At 39.7% G+C, this 20,628-nt stretch overlaps 1 protein-coding gene across 1 annotated transcript; it reads left to right on the top strand.

The window, feature by feature from the left end:
* The first annotated feature begins 878 nt into the window (after window positions 1-878).
* On the top strand, window positions 879-19,779 carry LOC136427342 (ribosome-releasing factor 2, mitochondrial-like). Its single transcript, XM_066416162.1, has 21 exons — window positions 879-1,063; window positions 1,319-1,388; window positions 2,258-2,297; window positions 3,036-3,133; window positions 3,630-3,755; window positions 4,455-4,543; window positions 4,997-5,085; window positions 5,262-5,322; window positions 5,695-5,877; window positions 6,300-6,383; window positions 7,117-7,265; window positions 8,525-8,665; window positions 9,124-9,223; window positions 10,183-10,378; window positions 12,298-12,374; window positions 13,592-13,730; window positions 14,606-14,788; window positions 16,138-16,253; window positions 17,205-17,255; window positions 17,722-17,853; window positions 19,478-19,779. The coding sequence occupies exons 1-21, from the start codon at window positions 1,028-1,030 to the stop codon at window positions 19,616-19,618; spliced, it is 2,301 nt and encodes a 766-aa protein (XP_066272259.1). The 5' UTR covers window positions 879-1,027; the 3' UTR covers window positions 19,619-19,779.
* Window positions 19,780-20,628: the final 849 nt, after the last annotated feature.

The raw sequence follows: 20,628 nt of genomic DNA, 5'->3' as shown, positions 1-20,628 counted from the left end.
GAATCTGGTTTTCCAGCCCCGCGGGTACTCTCATCTCTCGGTTTCCAGTGATAATTCAGTGATTTCCAGTAATGAAGTCGCCTCATTGCTGGAAGGCCACAGATGACAAAACTTCATCACTGGAAGTCTAGCGATGAAGGCACCTTCGGTGCTGGACACCGAGTGATTACTAAGGAACCCGTGACCCGGGTACTTTTGCTGAGTTAATGGATTTATTAGAACTTCAAACATGTAATCTGTATCTCAATTTGTTGTATACTTTTTTCTGACCTATTCCCACATGTCACCTCAAATAATTTTGAGTTTTTCATTAATAAACAAAAGCCCAAACAAACAAACAAACAAATCATTTCAAAATTCCAGGCTGCATAAACAAGTCATAATCAGACCTCCTATTATTTAACTTCTAATAATTCAAAAGGTATAAATCTATGAAACGTATTTATAACGTATACAGTCTGGTCATTAGGTCCAAAATGATTTGAGTAGAGTAGAATTTGCTGAACGATGCCCGTCTCCAGCAGTAAGTAACGCCATTATGTGACATTATACCTCCTTGTACACCACAGAAATATATCTCGGAAGAAAAAGACTACATTCATGCTTCTTTTCAACAATAAAACCCCAGTAAAACAGACCTTCCGATGTTTGTCCTGTAGCGACGCCATCTTGGTCCCTACTTGAAATTGGCGCCAAAAGGTCAGGGGGTAAAGTGTAAGGTGTAGACGACGGACTTTTCTTGATTTTAAAATTTTAAATTTCTTTTATTTCAACCTTTATTAATAGCAAAGTGCGTGCAAAAAATATGTAGATAATCATACTCACAGTGTAAAATGTACATAAATAACAATATACAAAGCTAAGGTTGTCATACAAAAGGTCAAGGGTTAAAGTGCAAGGTGCAGACGACGTTCTGGGGAACATGCGTGTAATTCTGCTGAAATCGGTGGAAAATAAGCGATTTCTATTATTATTGTCCTAGATTTAACATTTATATGAACCCAAAAGAGCTAGCACATTAAGAGATATGATGCGCGTTGCTGGAATCGACTGTATTCGAAAGGTGAGAACGTAACAAGCTAGTTTTGCAGACGACAAATTAAGGGGGAGGAGGGCTATTATGTAACATTATTATGATTTTACTCATCAGTTTCTTCCATCGATGATACTCTGGGGCTATATTTAATGAAGTGTTGAACTGCAACTAGTAGTCTTTTTGAGGGGGGTTTAAAGATTCTAGTAACTCTTCTGCTTGTGGGATCTGTGCTGGGTAATATATTATAAACACAATGTATATGACATTGTCTGTCCCTTCCAGCTGATGCGTCTTGCTCATCCCTGCTTAAGAGGAGGGAGAAGACATGTTTACCACTACAGATGGTACTCAGGTAAGTTACAGTACCACTCGCGTGATAGTTAATAACTGTAACGTAACGCGTTACCCTTGCGTTATCCTTGCGTTATCCTTGCGTTAGGGTTTTGGTGTCGTCGCGTTACAGTTTTTGAATGACGCGTTCTTGTGCGTTAGGGTTTGCCTGACGCAGAGTTAATGAGATAGGGTCAAATTTCATGTTTGTTTAACCAGTCCATAAAACAATAGCGACCTGTCATCTTGAAGGATGTCATGTAGCGACGGCGGCGCCTCTCTCGTGCCGATATAAGCCAGAAATACAAACAATAAATTACGTTCTTTTTAATTTCAAAGACCACATTACGCTGAGAGCAAGGGACGAAAAAAAGCCCCGACTATTGATAAGAAACTCTGGCCTCCTTCGCAAAAATCTTCAGCGGCGTAATTTATTTGGGGAGCGCTAAAACGCCGGCAGGGGCAGTTTCGCCGCCCCGAAAAATAAAGCCACCGAAGGAGGCAACGGAACGCCAACATTTCTGGTGGTGTGTTAGGCCATATATTTCTTTTTATTCAATTGAAAAACCGACCCTCTCTGTGGCAATATTGACTGCATTTTCTAACACGAAATGCCGCGAGCCACTTGTAGTACAAGTCAGTAAATCTAACATCGCCAGACATCCCACGCCACACGTAAAAAACCAAAGGTCGATGACCGTGACAGTCTTGTGACAGCCTCGTAAACTGGCACTTCTTGTAAATATCTCCTCTGCTGTCTGATTCATTGATCTTGTATTAATATATCTGAACTTAATTATACTGTAACATACATAAATACTGTAACAGCATACTACATGTACTAACATGATGTTGTTATCTGTACTAACATGATGTTTTTTTTTCTCTCAGGGAAATCAAGAACCGAGATCGTTGAGGCTGAGATGTCCAGGTTAGAAAAAGATATTGATTGTAATTATGTTGAGCCCATAGGTATGGGCTCAACATATTGTTTTTGTCTGGTTCTTCTTCTTCTCCTCCTGACAAATCTTCAAATGGATTCAACCCCGCCATTTTTTAACCAACCAACCTGAAATTTGGCATGGGGGTTAAGATGGCAAATACCCCCAGACGATTTTTCAATTGTTTTGAAACAGGCCTTAATATCATTTTTATGGAGGTTTTTTGGTGCATTTTAAGGCAATTTTTATATTTTTGGCTTCTGTGCCCTGGTATGACAAGCAAATGACCTGTAATTCGGCACAAGGGTGCCTTATACATGTCCCTACAGGACTTCAATCACATTTGTGGTGTACATCACTTCAAAATGCTTCGTTTTGGGGACTTTTGGACCCATTTTCAGACCAAAAACGGGCAAAAGTGCTGTCCCCGTTCCATGTTCGTGGCAAAGTATGATGCTCTCGCAAATGTTGCCTTCCTACATGCAGTTAATATTTCGATTTGCCCAGGAGTTATTTTGGGACAGCCCACTTCTTGCATGGGCGAAACATGCTGTATTTGCTCAGGGGCAAATGACGGCCTTTCTAGTTTGTATGTAAATTTTTGTTGGTTGAATTGGGGTCAGAAATAAAACTTTCCATATATGGCACTTTACTGCATTGTATAATCATGATTTTAACGTTATAAGTATTGGTTGTACTGGTCAACTGCCTATTTTCTTCTTCCCCAGGATACGAAATATAGGGATAATGGCACATATAGATGCAGGGAAAACGACCACAACAGAGAGAATGCTGTATTATACAGGCTTCACCAGAGCTTTGGGAGGTAAGGATAAGATGCATGTCAAAGAGCAGACTCGAAAACATAAAGACAACTTTTACCACAGCAACTTTTACCACAGCAAAGTTATATCATATAATATAATCTTCATTATTATAAGAAGTTAGTAAATTTTTATATGATAAATTATTATATAATAAATTATTATATAATATTTATATTATAAATATAATGATTTATTATATCTATATGATATATCATTTAAATTATCATTTAAATTATTATTTAGATTATTATTTAAATTATTATCATCTTCCATCTTTTAGATAGTTTACATTATTGGTAGAAAAATCCCTGAATGGGAATTTTGATATTAGTCAATATTTATGATATAGTTGAACATGTTCATAAACTGTTAGGAACAAGGCTTTTGTACCGTGCATTTGAATTACTAGTATCATGTTTGTTACTTAAAGTAGTCATTGTGTCAAGTTCAAAATCTGTAATATAAAGCTTAAGTTGATTTGTTGTTCCCTCGCAGATGTTGATGATGGTGACACAGTGATGGATTACATGAGTCAGGAGAGACAGCGGGGGATCACTATCCAGTCTGCCGCCATCTCCTTCAACTGGAAGAACCACAGGATCAACCTGATAGACACACCTGGTAAGGCTACAGGGGTGGACACTATGATATACCTACAGTACAATATACCTACAGTACAATGTAGTCTTAAAAGATCAAGCTATGTAAGTCTCCCTAGATCGGTGCTCGCACATTCTCTCAGGCGCTCCGTACGAACTTCACAAATTCCATATTTTCCCACACTCTGTCCGTCAAAAGATCGTAAAATATAATTGTTCAGCTATTTTCTGACCGAGTATTGTCAACTGTTTGCATCTTATATCAATGTGGAGACCGTAGAAAACATCTGTTCTGGGTGCCCCATATGGCACCCTGGGACGGCCGTCACAGCGTGTTTCTTGTGCACATTTGACGACATCGAAGTGTGCTGTGTGGCACGCTTACATACCTGAAAGATCACTCACTGTTACATGGAAAGTCTTGAAAACTGTGATTACTCTAGATATGAAATCATCTTGAGCTTATATTGTGCTAATTTCTGAGTCGCAAGCTGTACTCTCAGGTTGGCTAACTCCTTTGGCATGTTGTCTGTCTATTCGGCCAATATCTCGTAACTATTTTTCCAGTGACCTGTGGAGTCTGGTAAAGTCTATTAATCTCTTGGAATAATGACCAATGTCTTTCATTCTCTTTTAGCATTTCATATACAGTGTTTTTATTTACTTCAATCTGTAAATAACTCCATGTGTTGTTTTTTTTGGTGTGCGTTCTCGTTATTAGGCCATGTTGACTTCACAGTGGAGGTGGAACGTTCTCTCAGAGTTCTAGATGGAGCGGTCGCTGTGTTCGATGCATCAGCTGGTGTAGAAGTCAGTAACCATTAAACCTGTCATTTCAGTATCTTTATATATCATAAACTTGTCTTATTGTGAAATTATTTGACAAGTTCATATTAGAGATTAAGTTAAATTTAAGTTAAAATTCTCCCACACCATAAGGTGTATAGGGCGGTGCCCATCTCCGTTTCATAGCCCTGGGACACACTGTGGTGCAATCACTGCAGCAAGGGGCTAGTCCACTGACAGTGGAGTGTGTTTAACTTCCATACTGTTTCATAAGTATGTACCATTTTTATAAAGTCTTCGGTATGACTCAATGCGCCTCTTGTCCAGGGGTGTCCTACCCGGGGCTTGATCCCGGGCCTTCTGGTCCAAGTAAGAAGCGCAGACCACTACACCACAGGGACACCCCATATCAGAGATACCCAGGACCATTTTGCATCTTGTTCCAAAGCTATCTTGGATTGTTACTTGTTGTTGCAGGCGCAGACACTGACAGTGTGGAGACAGGCAGACAGATACTCTGTCCCTAGGATTGCTTTTCTCAACAAAATGGACAAAACTGGAGCAAGGTAGTGTCTTTTATGTATATGCCTTCAAAATAATGTAACGTGATTGTAAGCTTGCATTCTGGGATCTGTTTTTGTCCTGCAGAGGTTAATGATTGTTGAAGAAAATTTGGTGTCACAATATCAAACTTTAATTAACTTTCAGTTGTCTCTTCTGTGTTTTTTTTTTCGTTTTGCAGCCTAGAGTATTCAATCAATTCAATCAGAGACAAGTTGAAGACTGTTCCTCTAGTGATTCAGGTATGTATTCTGATAATGTCTTCATGTTTTCTATGGTCATTTTCTGTGCAGAAGATTTAAAAAATCAACTTGTGCTACATGTTGTAGAGACTGACGAAAATGTCTTTTCTCGTAAAAGTTCATAGTAAATCCATGTGGCAAGCTGTCTAGCTACAGAAATTGCATTCTATATCTAAAATGCTTCCTGTTCCGGTCTACTCCTTATAATTTGCTTTCTACAGGTATTTCATTTCATAATGTTACATATGTTGTTTTACTTCGTTCCATTTCGTTCCATTTCGTTCCATTTCGTCCGTTTCGTTCCATTTCGCACATTCGGGGGACCGTATAATCCTACTTTTCTAATATATGTATGAATGATATTGTGTTCAGCTGCCCATTGGCATAGAGAAGACGTTCAGTGGAATGGTGGACTTGGTGTCCATGGAGAAGTTAACATGGACCTTGGGGCCAGGAAACGACGGGTCAGAGTACCAGACAACACCACTCCAGGATGTGGATGATGCAGAACTCCAGGAAAGATCTTTAGAGGAGAGGGCTATCCTGGTAGAGCAGGTACTAGTATAATTATGTTCTACCAGTCTCCTAAAATGTCACACACTATTAGATTACTTGTCTGATTAGATTTCGGAGGGCAGATTTTGGAAACTTTGAGGGGACATATCTCAGGAACTACTGAACACATTGGCTTAATTTTAAAAGCATTCATTTCTCTTGGTCATTCCTTCCAGAAACAGTAAGAAATATCAGACGGGTGTATTATGCTTTCAAAATTCTGATTGAAATACCTACTATTCCCAGTTAGAATGTTGTCTCTCATTTCCTAGCTTTGCCATCTGTTTATTGCTTGAAACTTGCCTTACTGATGTTGTGAGCCTCTCTTGCTATATAAATGTATAAGTATCAATATGAGGTTACTTTGAGGTATCATTGAACCAATTTGCAGTGTTGAACTAACAGTACTTGTTTTTTCACAGTTGGCTGAGCTGGATGACAAGATGGCAGATTTGCTGCTAAGTGGAGATGGCACATGTGATCTGGAGGCCATTCCAGCTGAAGAGGTTAGAGAGAGAGATATCTCTTACTAATGTAGTACATATTCAGAGTTTATGTATCTTCATTGCCAAGAAATGGACATTTACATACATCATTAACATGTTTCCCTAGATGTTCAAATGTGGAACTCATTGCCATCATGTATAGTAGAGGCATTTTCACTCGGAAGCTCAAAAGAACGCTTAAAGCTAGATGTGCAAACTGCAAATGGCTGCTGCAGTGTTGCATGCCTACATAGCTGGTTTGTTATGCCAAAGGATGGTTATACCGGCTATGTAGATACAGATACAGATACAGATGGACATCTACATACTCAGACTTTTTTTAAACATCCGCAGAAAATGATTTAACTTGAATGTTCGTTACTCTATAATTCCAGGGTAAAAAGCCATTATGGTAGTTCCTTCCCGCACCGATGGTGCATAGGTCTGCACCCACCTTCGTTTCAGTAGCCCTTGGGCCACACAACTTTGTGCAATCACTACAGAGGGGGGCTAGTCCACTGGTAGTGGTGTGTGTTTAACTGCCATACTCTTCCCCTAATGCTGAGTACTAAGCAGAGAAACCATTTTTAAAGTCTTTGGTATGACTCGGCTGGGGATCGAACTCACGACCTACCGTATGCAAGGCGAACACTCTACCCACTAAGCCATTGCACCGGTCATTATGGTAGTTCTAGAGCAATGCAAAACGTCATGCAGGATAACTGAAAGATTTTGTCTATCTTGGACCGTGCAGGTCCACATGGCTCTGCAGAGAGTGACCTGTGCCCAGACAGGTGTGCCCGTGTTGTGTGGCAGTTCCCTGAAGAACAAAGGTGTCCAACCTCTGCTGGATGCCATCATCAGGTACCTGCCTGATCCACAGGACAAGGGGAGGGAGCTGGAGTAAGTAGTCTGAACAATTACAACAATCTTTTATAGTAGTGCAGGGCTTGAAATACTGGGTGCATGTGCACCTGTGTGCACACAAAATTGGAGCTGTGCACCTGATTGTACACTAGTGTACAGAATATTCTTTAAATGGAAGTATCAGACAAAGTAATATAACCTTTTGTTGGACTTTTTTTGATGTATCACTAACTAAATTTTAAGGTTTAAGCAGTGTTCTCGCCAGAATTTTTTCACAGCATAGGGGTCAGGTACAGAAGGCCAACTTTACGTGGCGCAAGCTACGAAGAAATTACCACAGAGTAGGGTGTCCGGCTTGTTCCCCCGGAAAATTTTTGAATTCATAACCCAATGAGACACTATTTCCTGCATTTTGAGGGATAAATTTTGTGAAATAAAGTTTTTCCTCTGTTACAGCCTCATTCTTAAGCCAAATATGAACTTTTTAAAAGATTTATGAAGGGTCACAAGGTTCTTTCCAGAAAGAAACACCCCTATGCTGGTTGAAACACAGCATAGGGGTCCAGACCACAGCATAGGGGGTCCAAATCACAGCATAGGGGGCCCCTATGCTGAAAAGGCCTGGCGAGAACACTGGGTTTAAGCTATAGAATTGCAGATTGAAGTTCTTAAGAGCATTAAACTTTGTAATTATGTTTTGCTGACATTTAACTTAATTGTGGTGCATCCAAAATTCTTTCTGTGCACCTAATTTTTTGGGTTGGGTGCACCAGTGCACCTATTTCCAGAAATGAATTTTGAACCCTGTAATGTATGATTATGAATTCAAATTATACAGACTCTGAAATGACCCAAATTAACAGACGAAGACCATAGGCCAACTTTCATGTTGTTGTGTTTTTGCAATACCATGTAGGTGTAAGGATATACATTGTATGTTTTATAAATAGATTTATCAGGACTATGTGTTTATAGGTTTTGGTATAAAACCTGGTTCTCCAGTTCCTCCCTTTAGTCACTTACGTAAGACAACGGATGCTGTCTGAAACATCTGACGGTTTCAAAGTTTTATCCAGTTGCTTGAGGAACTGTTTTTTGGTGTATGTGTTAAGATATTTATTAGGACGTCAATCATGTAATCTGTATGTTGTTATATTTCTTCTGACCCTTACCTCTTCCCTCATGAACTCAATGAAGAGTAGCCTGCAGACCAATTTCATTTTTTTCTTTAAGCAAACAAATATACAAGCTTATTCAGTATGTGTATTATATGTGGTGTTGTTTCTGTCTCCTAGGCAACTGTATGAGGATAGCCTGTGTGCGTATGCCTTTAAGATCACCCATCATAAGCAGCGGGGACCCCTGACCTTCCTACGTATCTACTCAGGCACCATCACACCTCAGTCCACCATCTATAATGTCAGCAGAGACTGCACGTAAGACAATACTCTCATGTCATCTACAAATTACAGTGTTACTTTTTGTTAGATTTTATCATTATTACTTTCATTATTCTTACTTTTGGATCAATGTTTATCAGGGGCATGGCAATCGCTTATTTTGCAATTGTATTGTTTTGACAATTAACAATATGACAATTAATATGTGCAGTGCAAGATCAAATTCTATCATCAGGTATCTGTTAAACTGTGATGGCTAAATTTGAGGAAATACTACATATATTCTGTAGCTACTTTTAGCAGGTTTTATATCAAGTACAATATAAAATCAAAAGCCATGTATCTGCTAAACTAGATAGGAAGGTGCTCTTGTACTAGTTAGATTTTGAAGAAAGATACATGTACATGTATTCCGTAGTTATTTTTAGTAGGTTTCAGAAGGACCACATAAAGATTTTCCTCCTAATGGATAATTAACTGATGTCCTTATGCAGAGAACGTGTGAACAGACTCCTCCTGGTGTTTGCTGATGAGTACAGAGAGATGGCCTCCATGGCTGCCGGCAACATTGCCATGGTCGTGGGGATGAAACAGGTTTGTGTCATAATTCAGTTCTTTCCTGCATCCCTGTTTCAGTCTCTCTTGTAGATGCATGAAAATCCAAGACAAGGTTCATTTGTTCTGCATAAAGGGTATACTGATTTTAGGCATAACACATCGTTTTGTACAATGGTACAAGCTGGATAAGACCAGACTTATATGCATGATCCACTCACACTAAGATGGACCTCAGCTCTTGGTAGGTGCTCAAGATGTGGCTCTCCTCAAACAGGCGTGCCAAAGTATTCATACGAGTTTTACGGACTTCATACCATCCATTACGCAAAAACATATGATCCTTACTATTTGTTGGATCACGTGACATGACCTCCAAATTCAAGATGGCGGACTCGACCTAACCAGTTCTTTGTACGATATATTGGCTTTTAAGAGCTTAATAATGGCGTATCCCATCCTACTAAACTCCAAAAATCTCAAGCTGCACTAATGTAGGCTTAGACCAACTAGGAAAACCAGACAAAGCTAGATTTGGTGCTAGCGCAATGGCCAACAAATTAGTAAGGATCATATTTTTCTTTAGTAATGGATTGTATGTATTCCATAAAATTCTTATATTTCTCGTAATGAGTTGTATGTATTCCTTAAAACTCGTATGAATTCTGTAAAATTCGTATGTATTCTTTGGCACCCCTGTCAATCATAGTTAGTGGGTGGATAAAGGTTAAAGTTATCCATATTAAACAGTGAATTATAGTTATTAGTTAAAAACAAGATGGGATGATAAAAACAAGATACTTGCCTCCCATCATGCACTATTCTCATGCTAGATAACAATGATTTTCAATAGAGCCACCATTTCTCTGTCTTTAAAGTATGAATACTAAATGCACTCTCTTTTCATACTCATACTGTAGTATCATTAGTTTCACATATGCAGCTTGCATGTTCAACATCAAAGAATTGCCTTAACATCTGCTGTTGTTTTTTTTCAGACATACACAGGAGACACTCTTGTATCCTCACCATCTGCCGTGGTATCAGCCAAGAAAGTAAGAGGGCAGCTGCAGGAAAAGGGGCATTCCATATCAGATATGGGGGACGAGGATGCCCCAGTACTTGCAGGACTGGATGTTCCTGAACCTGTCTTCTTCTGCACAATAGAGGCTCCATCCATGTCAAAGCAACAGGGTATGTGCAGTCATGTGGAAAGCCTGACAATCCTTAATAAATGTTTTCCAGGATTTGCCTGGTCCACATCAGTGTAACATAACTGAATTGCATTCATTGTTACTCTTGTAACCTAACTTTCTCTTTCATCTTTTCCTTTCCTTGGTGTTAACTTGAGTTTTCACTGCAGCTGCTCTTTCTCTGTCCTTGGTGCTGACTTGTGTTCTCATTGCTGTTCTTTCTCTGGCCTTGGTGCTGACTTGTTTTATCATCCCTGCTCTTTCGCTGTCTTTGGTGCTGACTTGTATCTCACAGCTGCTCTTTCCCTGTCCTTTTTTCTGACTTGTGTTCTCATTGCTGTTGTTTCTCTGTCCTTGGTGCTGATTTGTGTTCTCATTGCTGTTGTTTCTCTGTCCTTGGTGCTGACTGTGTTCTCATTGCTGTTGTTTCTCTGTCCTTGGTGCTGATTTGTGTTCTCATTGCTGTTCTTTCTCTGTCCTTGGTGCTGATTTGTGTTCCTATTACTGCTCTTTCTCTGTCCTTGGTGCTGACTTGTGTTCTCATTGCTGTTCTTTCTCTGTCCTTGGTGCTGATTTGTGGTCTCATTGCTGTTCTTTCTCTGTCCTTGGTGCTGACTTGTGTTATCATTCCAGCTCTTTCTCTGTCCTTGGTGCTGACTTGTGTTATCATTCCAGCTCTTTTCCCGTCCTTGGTGCTGATTTGTGTTCTCATTGCTGTTCTTTCTCTGTCCTTGGTGCTGACTTGTATCTCATTGCTGCTCTTTCTCTGTCCTTGGTGCTGATTTGTGTTGTCATTGCCTTTCTTTCTCTGTCCTTGGTGCTGACTTGTGTTCTCACTGTTGCTTGTTCTGTCTTTTGGTGCTGATTTGTGTTCTCATTGCTGTTCTTTCTCTATCCTTGGTGCTGACTTGTGTTCTCATTGCTGTTCTTTCTCTGTCCTTGGTGCTGACTTGTGTTATCATTCCAGCTCTTTCTCTGTCCTTGGTGCTGACTTGTGTTCTCACTGCTGTTCTTTTTCTGTCCTTGGTGCTGATTTGTGTTCTTATTGCTATTCTTCTCTGTTTATGGTGCTGATTTGTGTTCTCATTGCTGCTCTTTCACTGTCCTTGGTGCTGACTTGTGTCTCACTGTTGCTTGTTCTCTGTCCTTAGGGCTGACTTGTGTCTCACTGCTGCTGTTTCTCTGTTTTGACTTGTGTTCTCAATGTTGCTTGTTCTCTGCCCTTGGTGCTGACTTTTGCTTTTATCGTTGCTCTTTCTCTGTCCTTGGTGCTGACTTGTGTTCTCACCATTACTCTTTCTCTGCCCTTGGTGCTGACTTTTGTTTTTATCGTTGCTCTTTCTCTGTCCTTGGTGCTGATTTGTGTCTCATTGCTGCTCTTTCTCTGTCCTTGGTGCTGATTTGTGTTCTCATTGCTGCTCTTTCTCTGTCCTTGGTGCTGATTTGTGTTCTCATTGCTGCTCCTTCTCTGTCCTTGGTGCTGATTTGTGTCTCATTGCTACTTTTTCTCTGTCCTTGATGCTGACTTTCATTTTTATTGCTGTTCTTCTTTCTCTGTCCTTGGTGCTGATTTGTGTTCTCATTGTCGCTCTTTTCCTGCCCTTGGTGCTGACTTGTGTTCACATTGCTGCTCTTTCTCCATCCTTGGTGCTGATTTGTGTGTGTCTCATTGCAGTTCTTTCTCTCTCCTTGGTGCTGAGTGACGGAACCACGGAAAAGCGTTTCACAGAACTACTGATGATTTATTTGCAATGCATGTTTTCATTCAGATGAATAGCAATAATTGTGTGTACTGGCATATTGACAACCTAGTCAGTATGAAAACATTTTTCATTTTCTTCTGTTGCTTTAGCATTTCGATTCTTGTAAGAAATATCAGCTGATTATTGTAGATGACATAATGAAATTTGCCCTATCTAGAACTGGATGCAGCCTTGGTCAATCTTCAAAAAGAGGACCCAAGTCTTCATGTCAAAATAGATCCTGAAACTGGACAGGTAAATAGTGGTGTCTTACTGTTTCTGAAGTGTTTATTGAAGTCATTTAACTCTTTGATCTATCCCTTTAGAACTTAGCAAATATGGAAATTCCATGTCAAGGAAAGTTGTACATTAGATGATGATATCTTGATGTTTGACATTCTTGAGGTAATTTCTACTTTTGACTATAGACCCCTTTCCAAACTCTGGCGCCATTGCAACATCTGCTCTCACAATAGCACAATCTGGCAGTCATTGTAATAGCCTTAGACATAGAAGAATAACAATTACCACCCAACTTTTGTTTTTTGCCCAACTCATGCATGTTCCCACCAGATTGCGCTTTCAAGAGTGAAGATTTTGCAATGGCACCAGAGTTTGGGATCTATAACAGTGCACAACCCAATTTTTTCGCGACATTGGTCTGTGGTAGTCCCCGTTTATTTTGGAGTAAGGGTTTTTTAGAGGCTTTTCTGTGCCCAGTGGTTTAGTGTAGGAGGGTTGTGGTGGATACAGCCCACTGTTGTCTCAGATTCATTTTGGTTAGTTTTGGTCACGAATCTTGGCTTCCGGGGATGCAAACGGTGATGCACCCCGAGCAGCTTGGCCGATGACGTCACCGCTCGGGGCTTTTGACACATGTCAGGAGATCCGTTATTATAAGATTCCCAGTGTTAGAATTTTTTTCATTATTATATATTTTTGGCAGTACAGTAACATGTTAACTTCCTATATAGGTGCATTTCCGACCTAACTTTCCTTCGTGGTGTACGGCGTCAGTTGAAAAAGTCTCCTAACTATAGGTTTCAATGGGGGCTAGAAGCTAGGGTGTGCAGAACCATTAGCATCAGATGTGTGAGTGATTTACAAAATGTATGTTGTGTTTGTGTAAGGAAATAGCAGAGAGAGGTCCTCTGATGGAAAGTGAAGACAGACTCCAGTTGTTGTCGTGGCCGAGAAACAATCTTTATCCCACACTCACATGTCCTCTCCTCTCTATTTCTCGAGCCGGTCTGTCTTGTCTAACATACTGTGTTCCTAATTCTATACGTTTCTCAACATCTTCAAGATAAGTCATACAGGGTCATGCAGTCTCAGGGGCAATGGCGAGCCTAGTACAGGATCCGTCATACACACGTGTTATGCGCCGAGTACATTTCTCAGAAAGCTAGGGGGGGTCCTCTACTATACTTACACACAGATTTCAATATGCGCTACTTTACATTTGTGTTTAGACTGTTTTATCAGGGATGGGTGAGCTGCACCTGGAGATCATACAGGACAGGATACTGAAGGAGTACAAGCTGGAGACGCACCTGGGACCTCTGCAGGTGGCCTACAGGGAGACGGTGGGGGGCACGGCTCAGGAAACAGGTGGGTACACTTTGCACCTGCTTAATTTATCTATTGATTTATTTCACCTCAAGACATCTGGGTCCCCCCTAATAGTAATACAATCATATAAAAGTTGTTTTCCAAGAGGGCCCAGCATATACAGGACAATACATGTGCATGTTACATTTTTAAGGTAGTACAAAGGGGTAGCTGATGATTTTGGGGGGTGTCTTAGGCCAGACCAATTTAACTTGGTAAACGGATTTTTATTTTCCCCAAAAAAAATTTTAGAAAAAAAATCATGAAAACAGAAGGCTGGCCCAGCCTTCTGTTTTCATGATATTTTTTTTTCTAAAATTTTTTTTGGGGGGGAAATAAAAATCTGTTAACCAAGAAATTAAATTGGTATGGCCTTAGAAATACTATGATTATCTTTTTTCTTCTAGTACCTTGTGGCAAGACAGTAATTTATGAAAAATCTTATGATGTTATGGGGTAAACCAATGAGACTTGGTGCCTGTAAGGATTTTTGCCTAAACCTGGATTTACTTCCATCTGCATCTGCTGGCACCTTTGGCTACAAACTCTCTCCTCTTAGCATGGTGTTGAGCTACATGTAACTTGTAAGTGTCCCCTTCTCTTCAGATCCACCCTTCTATCCTCTATAGTCTTGGAGACTAAGAGGCACCTGGCATCGTATATATATATATTACGTGTAAACGGAGGTAGCCTGGGTGTCATCATCCGTAGTAAGCACTGGCTTAATTTTTTGCTTGCTAATCTGTGGCTGGCTAGCATTGAGCCAGCAGTTACTATGGAGGATGTGAGGCTTTGGGACAAACTGTTACACCCACTCAATAACAGATCCAGCTATTGCAGATTTCTCACAACAAGTCTTGGTTTCCCTCCCCCAGTGACTGTTGACCGGGTTCTTGGTGCTCAGAAGCACCATGCCGTGGTGACTGTCTCTGTACAGCCAGTGGAGCTAGATGGTCAAATGAGAGATGTTGGAGTGTACTTTGGCCTGGACAGAAGGACAGTCAACAGGGAGGTTCAAACAGCAGTAAAAACTGGCATTGCATCAGCTTGTACTCAAGGTAAGGAATGTCTTTGAATGTGAGGATTTTTTAATCAAACCAAGTCCAATGTTTGATCTTCAACTCAATCCAGGGCCTAGAAAGTTCGCTTGTACATGTACCTTGTTACTAATTCCAATGGATTGTAGCTTTAGCACACTCAAAGTTTTATGCACAAAGATCTCAGTCTTAAAAGGAAACCTTCTTTTAGGCCATGCCAATTTTTTTTTGCTTCTCGGAATAGCCTGTCCTATTTTTCCCATTTTGAAAAAAAAAAAAATTGGGGTTGCTATTCCCAATCACAAATTTTTACTCACGATTTTACTATTTGTTCAGTGTAAAACTCTATAGACACCAAAATAGATTATAAAGGCCTGCACATACAGTGTGGTCAGATGTTACCATTCATTTATTACAACTATTTCTTAATATCAATTCATATATTACCTTATTGGCAAAAGGTAATTTTGTTACTGAAATTATAGTACTACATCAAAGAAAGGGGTTCATTGCATAAAATGAGCCATACAAAGCTGAAACTTGAATTATCCTCTTATTCTTTATGTTATGCAAACTCTTATTTTTACCCCAGACAATTTGTCAAAAATGGTGTTGTTGTTTTTTTGCCCTGTCGCTCCAATTTTTTTCTGAAAAAATCCGAGAAGCAACAAATAAAATTGGTGTGGCCTTACCTTAGACCTCAGATCCTCCCACAACTTTGTTGCATAGATCGACTTGGCGGCAAACTGTTTTTTTCCAAATTTTGCAGTTTTGTACCATTTCTTCCAGTGAATGTAATGATCCTATTTTTTTAGCATCTCTATACTAATGCAATGCAGCGGAAGGAGAGGGATGGGCTCCTCCTTCCAATACCATGCCAACACAGTGGATAAAAACCCATTGCTCCTATGGCTTCAAAAATGCTATGGGACTACCTTTATCAACTGTATGTTGTAAGATAAAACTCAATGACCACATGTAGTTAAAAATGTAAGCCACATCCAAAGCCATAAGAGAACTCTAGAGGAGAACTAAATGTAATCTAATTTACAATCTCTACTAATGTAATCAACCTACTCTTAGACTAGTAATGTATAATACTGGTGCCAACATAAGATAGTGTGGTGATACTGTAAATACATTAAAGTTCGCATGGTTTTTATTTCACGCTAAGGCGAAAATGGGGTGTTTGCGGTGGTTTTAAGTTTGTGGCAGTGTTATACCGGTAGTCACATACTGCTACAGTATTGGACAAAAATGTTTGCGGTGGTTTTAAGTTCACGGTGAAACGGTCGCCGAGAAAACCGCGAACATAAAACCACCGCGAACATTTCTGCATTTACAGTACTTCTTTTTGTATGTACCTGTAGGTCCCTTGTTAGGCTATCCTGTGGTGGGGGCAGAGGTGACTGTAGAATCCATCGAGGTTGGTCCGGGGACATCACTGGCCATGGTGTCAGCATGTGCAGCACAGGCCACACAGAAGGTAAGGCTTATCTCTCTCACTCTACAGTTCCTAGTGTACATGATCATTGCAGTCTTTCACCACGATAAGCCCTATCAGATTGTAACATGATTAGTGGTGCATACCTAAACCCCGGACCTGTTCCGGACCTGTTCCTAACCTTTAGGTTCAAGTCCAAAAAAAACTAAACATCTGGAAACAAGTCCGGACAAAAAAATCTCTCACTTTTACACTCCTTTTTGATTTAAACCATCTTAAAGCTTCCTTAGATCGTGAAATTTGCACTGGAAAAATATGAAAACATTGCTGTTTTGTGTTTACAACTGAACTTGTGCATTAATTACTGACTGTATATAATTCCGCATATTATAGTTTTCAAATTGCATGTAAAATATATGCCAATATGCAATTTTACATGAAACAGCAAAATAAATATTCGTTGCACACATATTCCATTGGTTCAAGTCCGGACTTTCAAGTCCGAACCTGAACCTAAACCTCTGGACTCGAATCCGAACCTAAACCTAAACTCGGGTTTAGGTAAGCACCACTTAACATGATGTAAGGATTTACTCATGTTGGCCTTTATTGCTTAAAGTAAGTAGAATTTTAAGATTTATTTTGTATGGCATTGTCTATTTTGTAGTTTGTTGACCATACAAAAGTTGCTGTATATTTTGTTACATCAATAATTTAAAAGCTTCTTGTTCTGTTAGCGTAAGATTTTATGGTCATACCATTATGCTGTTATAAGATGACATCTTTAACAGCATAATGGTATGACCATACATGTAGACTACCATTATACATTGTATAATGGTAGTCTACATGGTATTATCTGTGTACCTGCTGCTTTCTGGGCAAAGTAACATTCATTGGTGAGATAAAATCTAACAAAGAATACAAATCGGTTAAAAGTGTTCTTCTATGCATGCAAACTTGTTTTTTAAATGTTTTTCCTTGTTGTTTCAGGTTTTAAAGAAGAGTGGTGGGAAGATATTGGAACCAATGATGATGCTGGAGGTAAACTTTCCCATATCACTACATTCCAAGCTTACTATTTAGACTAAGGTTCTTACAAATCTAACATTTGCAGTGATACCATGGCCACTGCTGGATTTACAGGAGTTACTTATAAGATAGCACAAAATCTCAGACATGATGCCCAAGGTAAAACATTATCGTATAGATATTATCGTTATACTTGACTGTAATGTTACAGTTTTTAAATTATCTGAATGACATGTTGTCTGTAGATTGTTGCAATGATCTTTTTACATCAATAATACTTTCATTCAGGCCCTTCACATATTTCATATCAACTGCCCTTTGGGAACAGAACTTACTGATACTGGTATCAAATATTAACTTTTATTCCATTTCCCTATGCCCCCTGGATTTTCCCTTCATTTCAAGATCATATGATTTCTTCCATTGACTTCTAACCTCAATAATTATCCAACTATATGTTTGAATTTTCTACTCTCAGATCACCACAGATGAAGGCCACATGCGGTCAGTCTTGGCCGACCTCTCCCAGAGGCGTGGTCGTGTCACAGAGGTTCAGAGTCGGGCGGAGTCCAGGGTGGTGATGGCAGAGGCACCGCTTGCAGAACTCATGGTATAAAGGCCTTTGGTTATCCCCCATTAAAGGCATCCAGAGCATTTTATGAGGCTTGAAACTTGAATTAAAAAACTCCAATTTCTAGTCATTCCTACACATAGTAAGTTTCAATAACACTATAATAGCATAATGATTACATATCGACATTAAAGGAGCAAAGATATGATGTCGTTGTGTGGTGAGAACTAATAGACTGATCCTGACTGTCAATCACAATTAGCGGTTCGACAAATGAGAGAGTGACTGCATGTCCGTCAAACATTTGCATTTCTATGTTTTAATTTTGCATTTCTACGTTTCGACGGAGGTGGGCGGGGTTATGGTATTGATCTATTTACACTAGGCGCGTGAAACTAAAAGATCACCATGTAGCTTAGTTTTGTGCCGCTTTTGAGCACTTTTGATAAGAAATACGCACACAAATGTGGTAAACAGTGGCATTAAATGTCAATTTCATAAAGATTACAGCAACTAGAGTATTTCCAGTTTTCAAGTCTCATAAGATGCTCTGGGTGCCTTTAAGTTCTAAAGCCATGAGGGATACTCTGCTAAGCTACATCTGTTGTTCCTCCGCTCAGCCTCAGTCCGTTGTCAGTCACGTAGCCGACCATGGCCTCCCAAACCTTCTCCAGATCATGGTTGGGAGTTAGTTGTGAGCATCGACATCTGTGGTACGGAGTTGGTTGCTTACTACCGGGTAGTCTTTAAATGTCATCTGTGCCAGCCAACTATAAATCCGGACAGTCATATTTTGCTTGAATTTGATTAGATGAGCAAACTGGACCTAAAATAAGATGGATTCAAGGCTACTACTAACCCATGGTCAATATTGGTTGGAGATCGAGAGTGGTCAGGAGCAAAGTGGAGAAAAGGAGCTTAAACGTCCGTCTGAATGAATACTTCTACTGTCCTACATGTGCATTTCATACAATTTTGTCTTCTCCATAGCAAGAAATGAAAGGTTTTGATCATACAAAAGTAACTGCAGTATTTTCCACTGATCACGTCCTTAAGCACCGCCATGTTTATACCGCCCTTATGTCATACCTGGTCCGCGAAAACGTTTGATACGGGTTTCCCGGACCGTGTGATAATTATCCATATCACATGGGGTTCTAAATTGTATCACACAGGCTTCCATAGAATATTCAGAATGCATTTTGAGCGCGCCGGTTGCGCCGCCATCGAAAATTCAAAAACCGGATTCAGAGGTTGTTACAGTTTTTTGTTCGAGGACACAAAACTCCCTCAACTTCTGGCGCATTCTGCATTGAAATGTGTGTTTTCTCGGGTGGGTATGACATAAATGAAATACAACACGTGGTATTCCGTATCACCCGATGTACCAGCCCTCCCGCGGATTGGATCGCCCTCCGGCCTACTCGCAGTCGGGCTGGTACCTCGGGTGATACGGAATACCCTGTGAATATTCTATATTTACGGGGTGACATACCCTTTCGTTGGCTGATACAAGACGGGGATGCGTCAGGTCTCCTATCAGGGTGAATGGTATAAATTTTTGACTAATACTCAGCATCTAAGTGGAATTTGTATGACTTTTCCATAACTAATATATTCCAATAGCACTGTAACTTTGTCCCTCATGCTCTTTACAATACAGGGATACTCCACAGCGATTCGAACTGTGACCTCTGGACAGGCGACCTTCACCATGGAGCTGTTCCGATACGAGGAGATGACCTCGCTGGACCAGAACAGACTCCTCAAGAAAATGATGACGTTTGACGTCGAAGGATTTTGATGAAACTCATTATCCTAAAATTATTTTATGGTCATTTCAATTGTATGTTTTAACTTAAAACTCAATACATGTAGTGAGTGAATTAGATGCTTCTGCATAGATTTTACCACAGAAAATGTGGCATTTGGATTGTGAATAAACAGAACTTTTATATATATCAAGCTGAAATCTTTCTGTTTCATACTTTAGAGAACTAGCAGAAAAGTTACGTTGATGAAGGTTATACATCCAGGTAATAAGATACTTGTTACAAAAGTTGGTCGGATGTTTTAGACAGCATCCGTCTTTCATCCGCAGTCTTTCATCAGTGACTGACATACATGTAAGAAAGACAGCGGATGTTGTCTGAAACATCTGACCGTCTACAGAGCTTATCCAGTTGCTTGAGTAACTTTTGTATTGAAACTATCATTGACCAGAAACACCAACTTGTTCTCTGTTGTGAATGTAATCCATGTATCAAAGTCACACAAAAGAATTACAAAAAAAATTAACAATCGTATAATCAATTACATCATCATCATCAATTACAGCTTTGCCTAGTTTTATAATTTCACTGACATGGGCAAAACAGTTAAGCCACACCCATTACAGTATGTTGCATAGAATTTTTTACAATGATGGTCTTTTATGGATTTAGAAATCTCAATTGCCTATGCATAAAATTCTACTATCTCTGATGTCCTTCATTAGAATGGTCAAAAAGCTATATCGTCCCCATTTTTAAATCGGGTAGAAAGGACGAGATCAACAACTATCGGGGAATCTCGATATCAAGCTGCCTGGGCAAATTATTTACAGCGATATTGAACAAAAGACTATCAGCCTTCCTAGAAGAGAATGGCATCATAAAACCAAACCAAACAGGCTTCCGAAAAAACTACAGAACATCAGACAACATTTTCATACTTAAAACCTTGATTTCGAAATATTGTCAATCGGGCAAACGTTTGTATGCTTGCTTTGTCGATCTGTCCAAAGCTTTTGACTCAATCTGGCATGAAGGCTTA

The sequence above is a fragment of the Branchiostoma lanceolatum genome, chromosome 2 (assembly GCF_035083965.1).
Source record: "Branchiostoma lanceolatum isolate klBraLanc5 chromosome 2, klBraLanc5.hap2, whole genome shotgun sequence".
NCBI classification, from domain to species: Eukaryota; Metazoa; Chordata; class Leptocardii; order Amphioxiformes; family Branchiostomatidae; genus Branchiostoma; species Branchiostoma lanceolatum.
The sequence above is the reverse complement of the archived record's forward strand: the minus strand, read 5'-3'. Positions and strand labels throughout refer to the sequence as shown.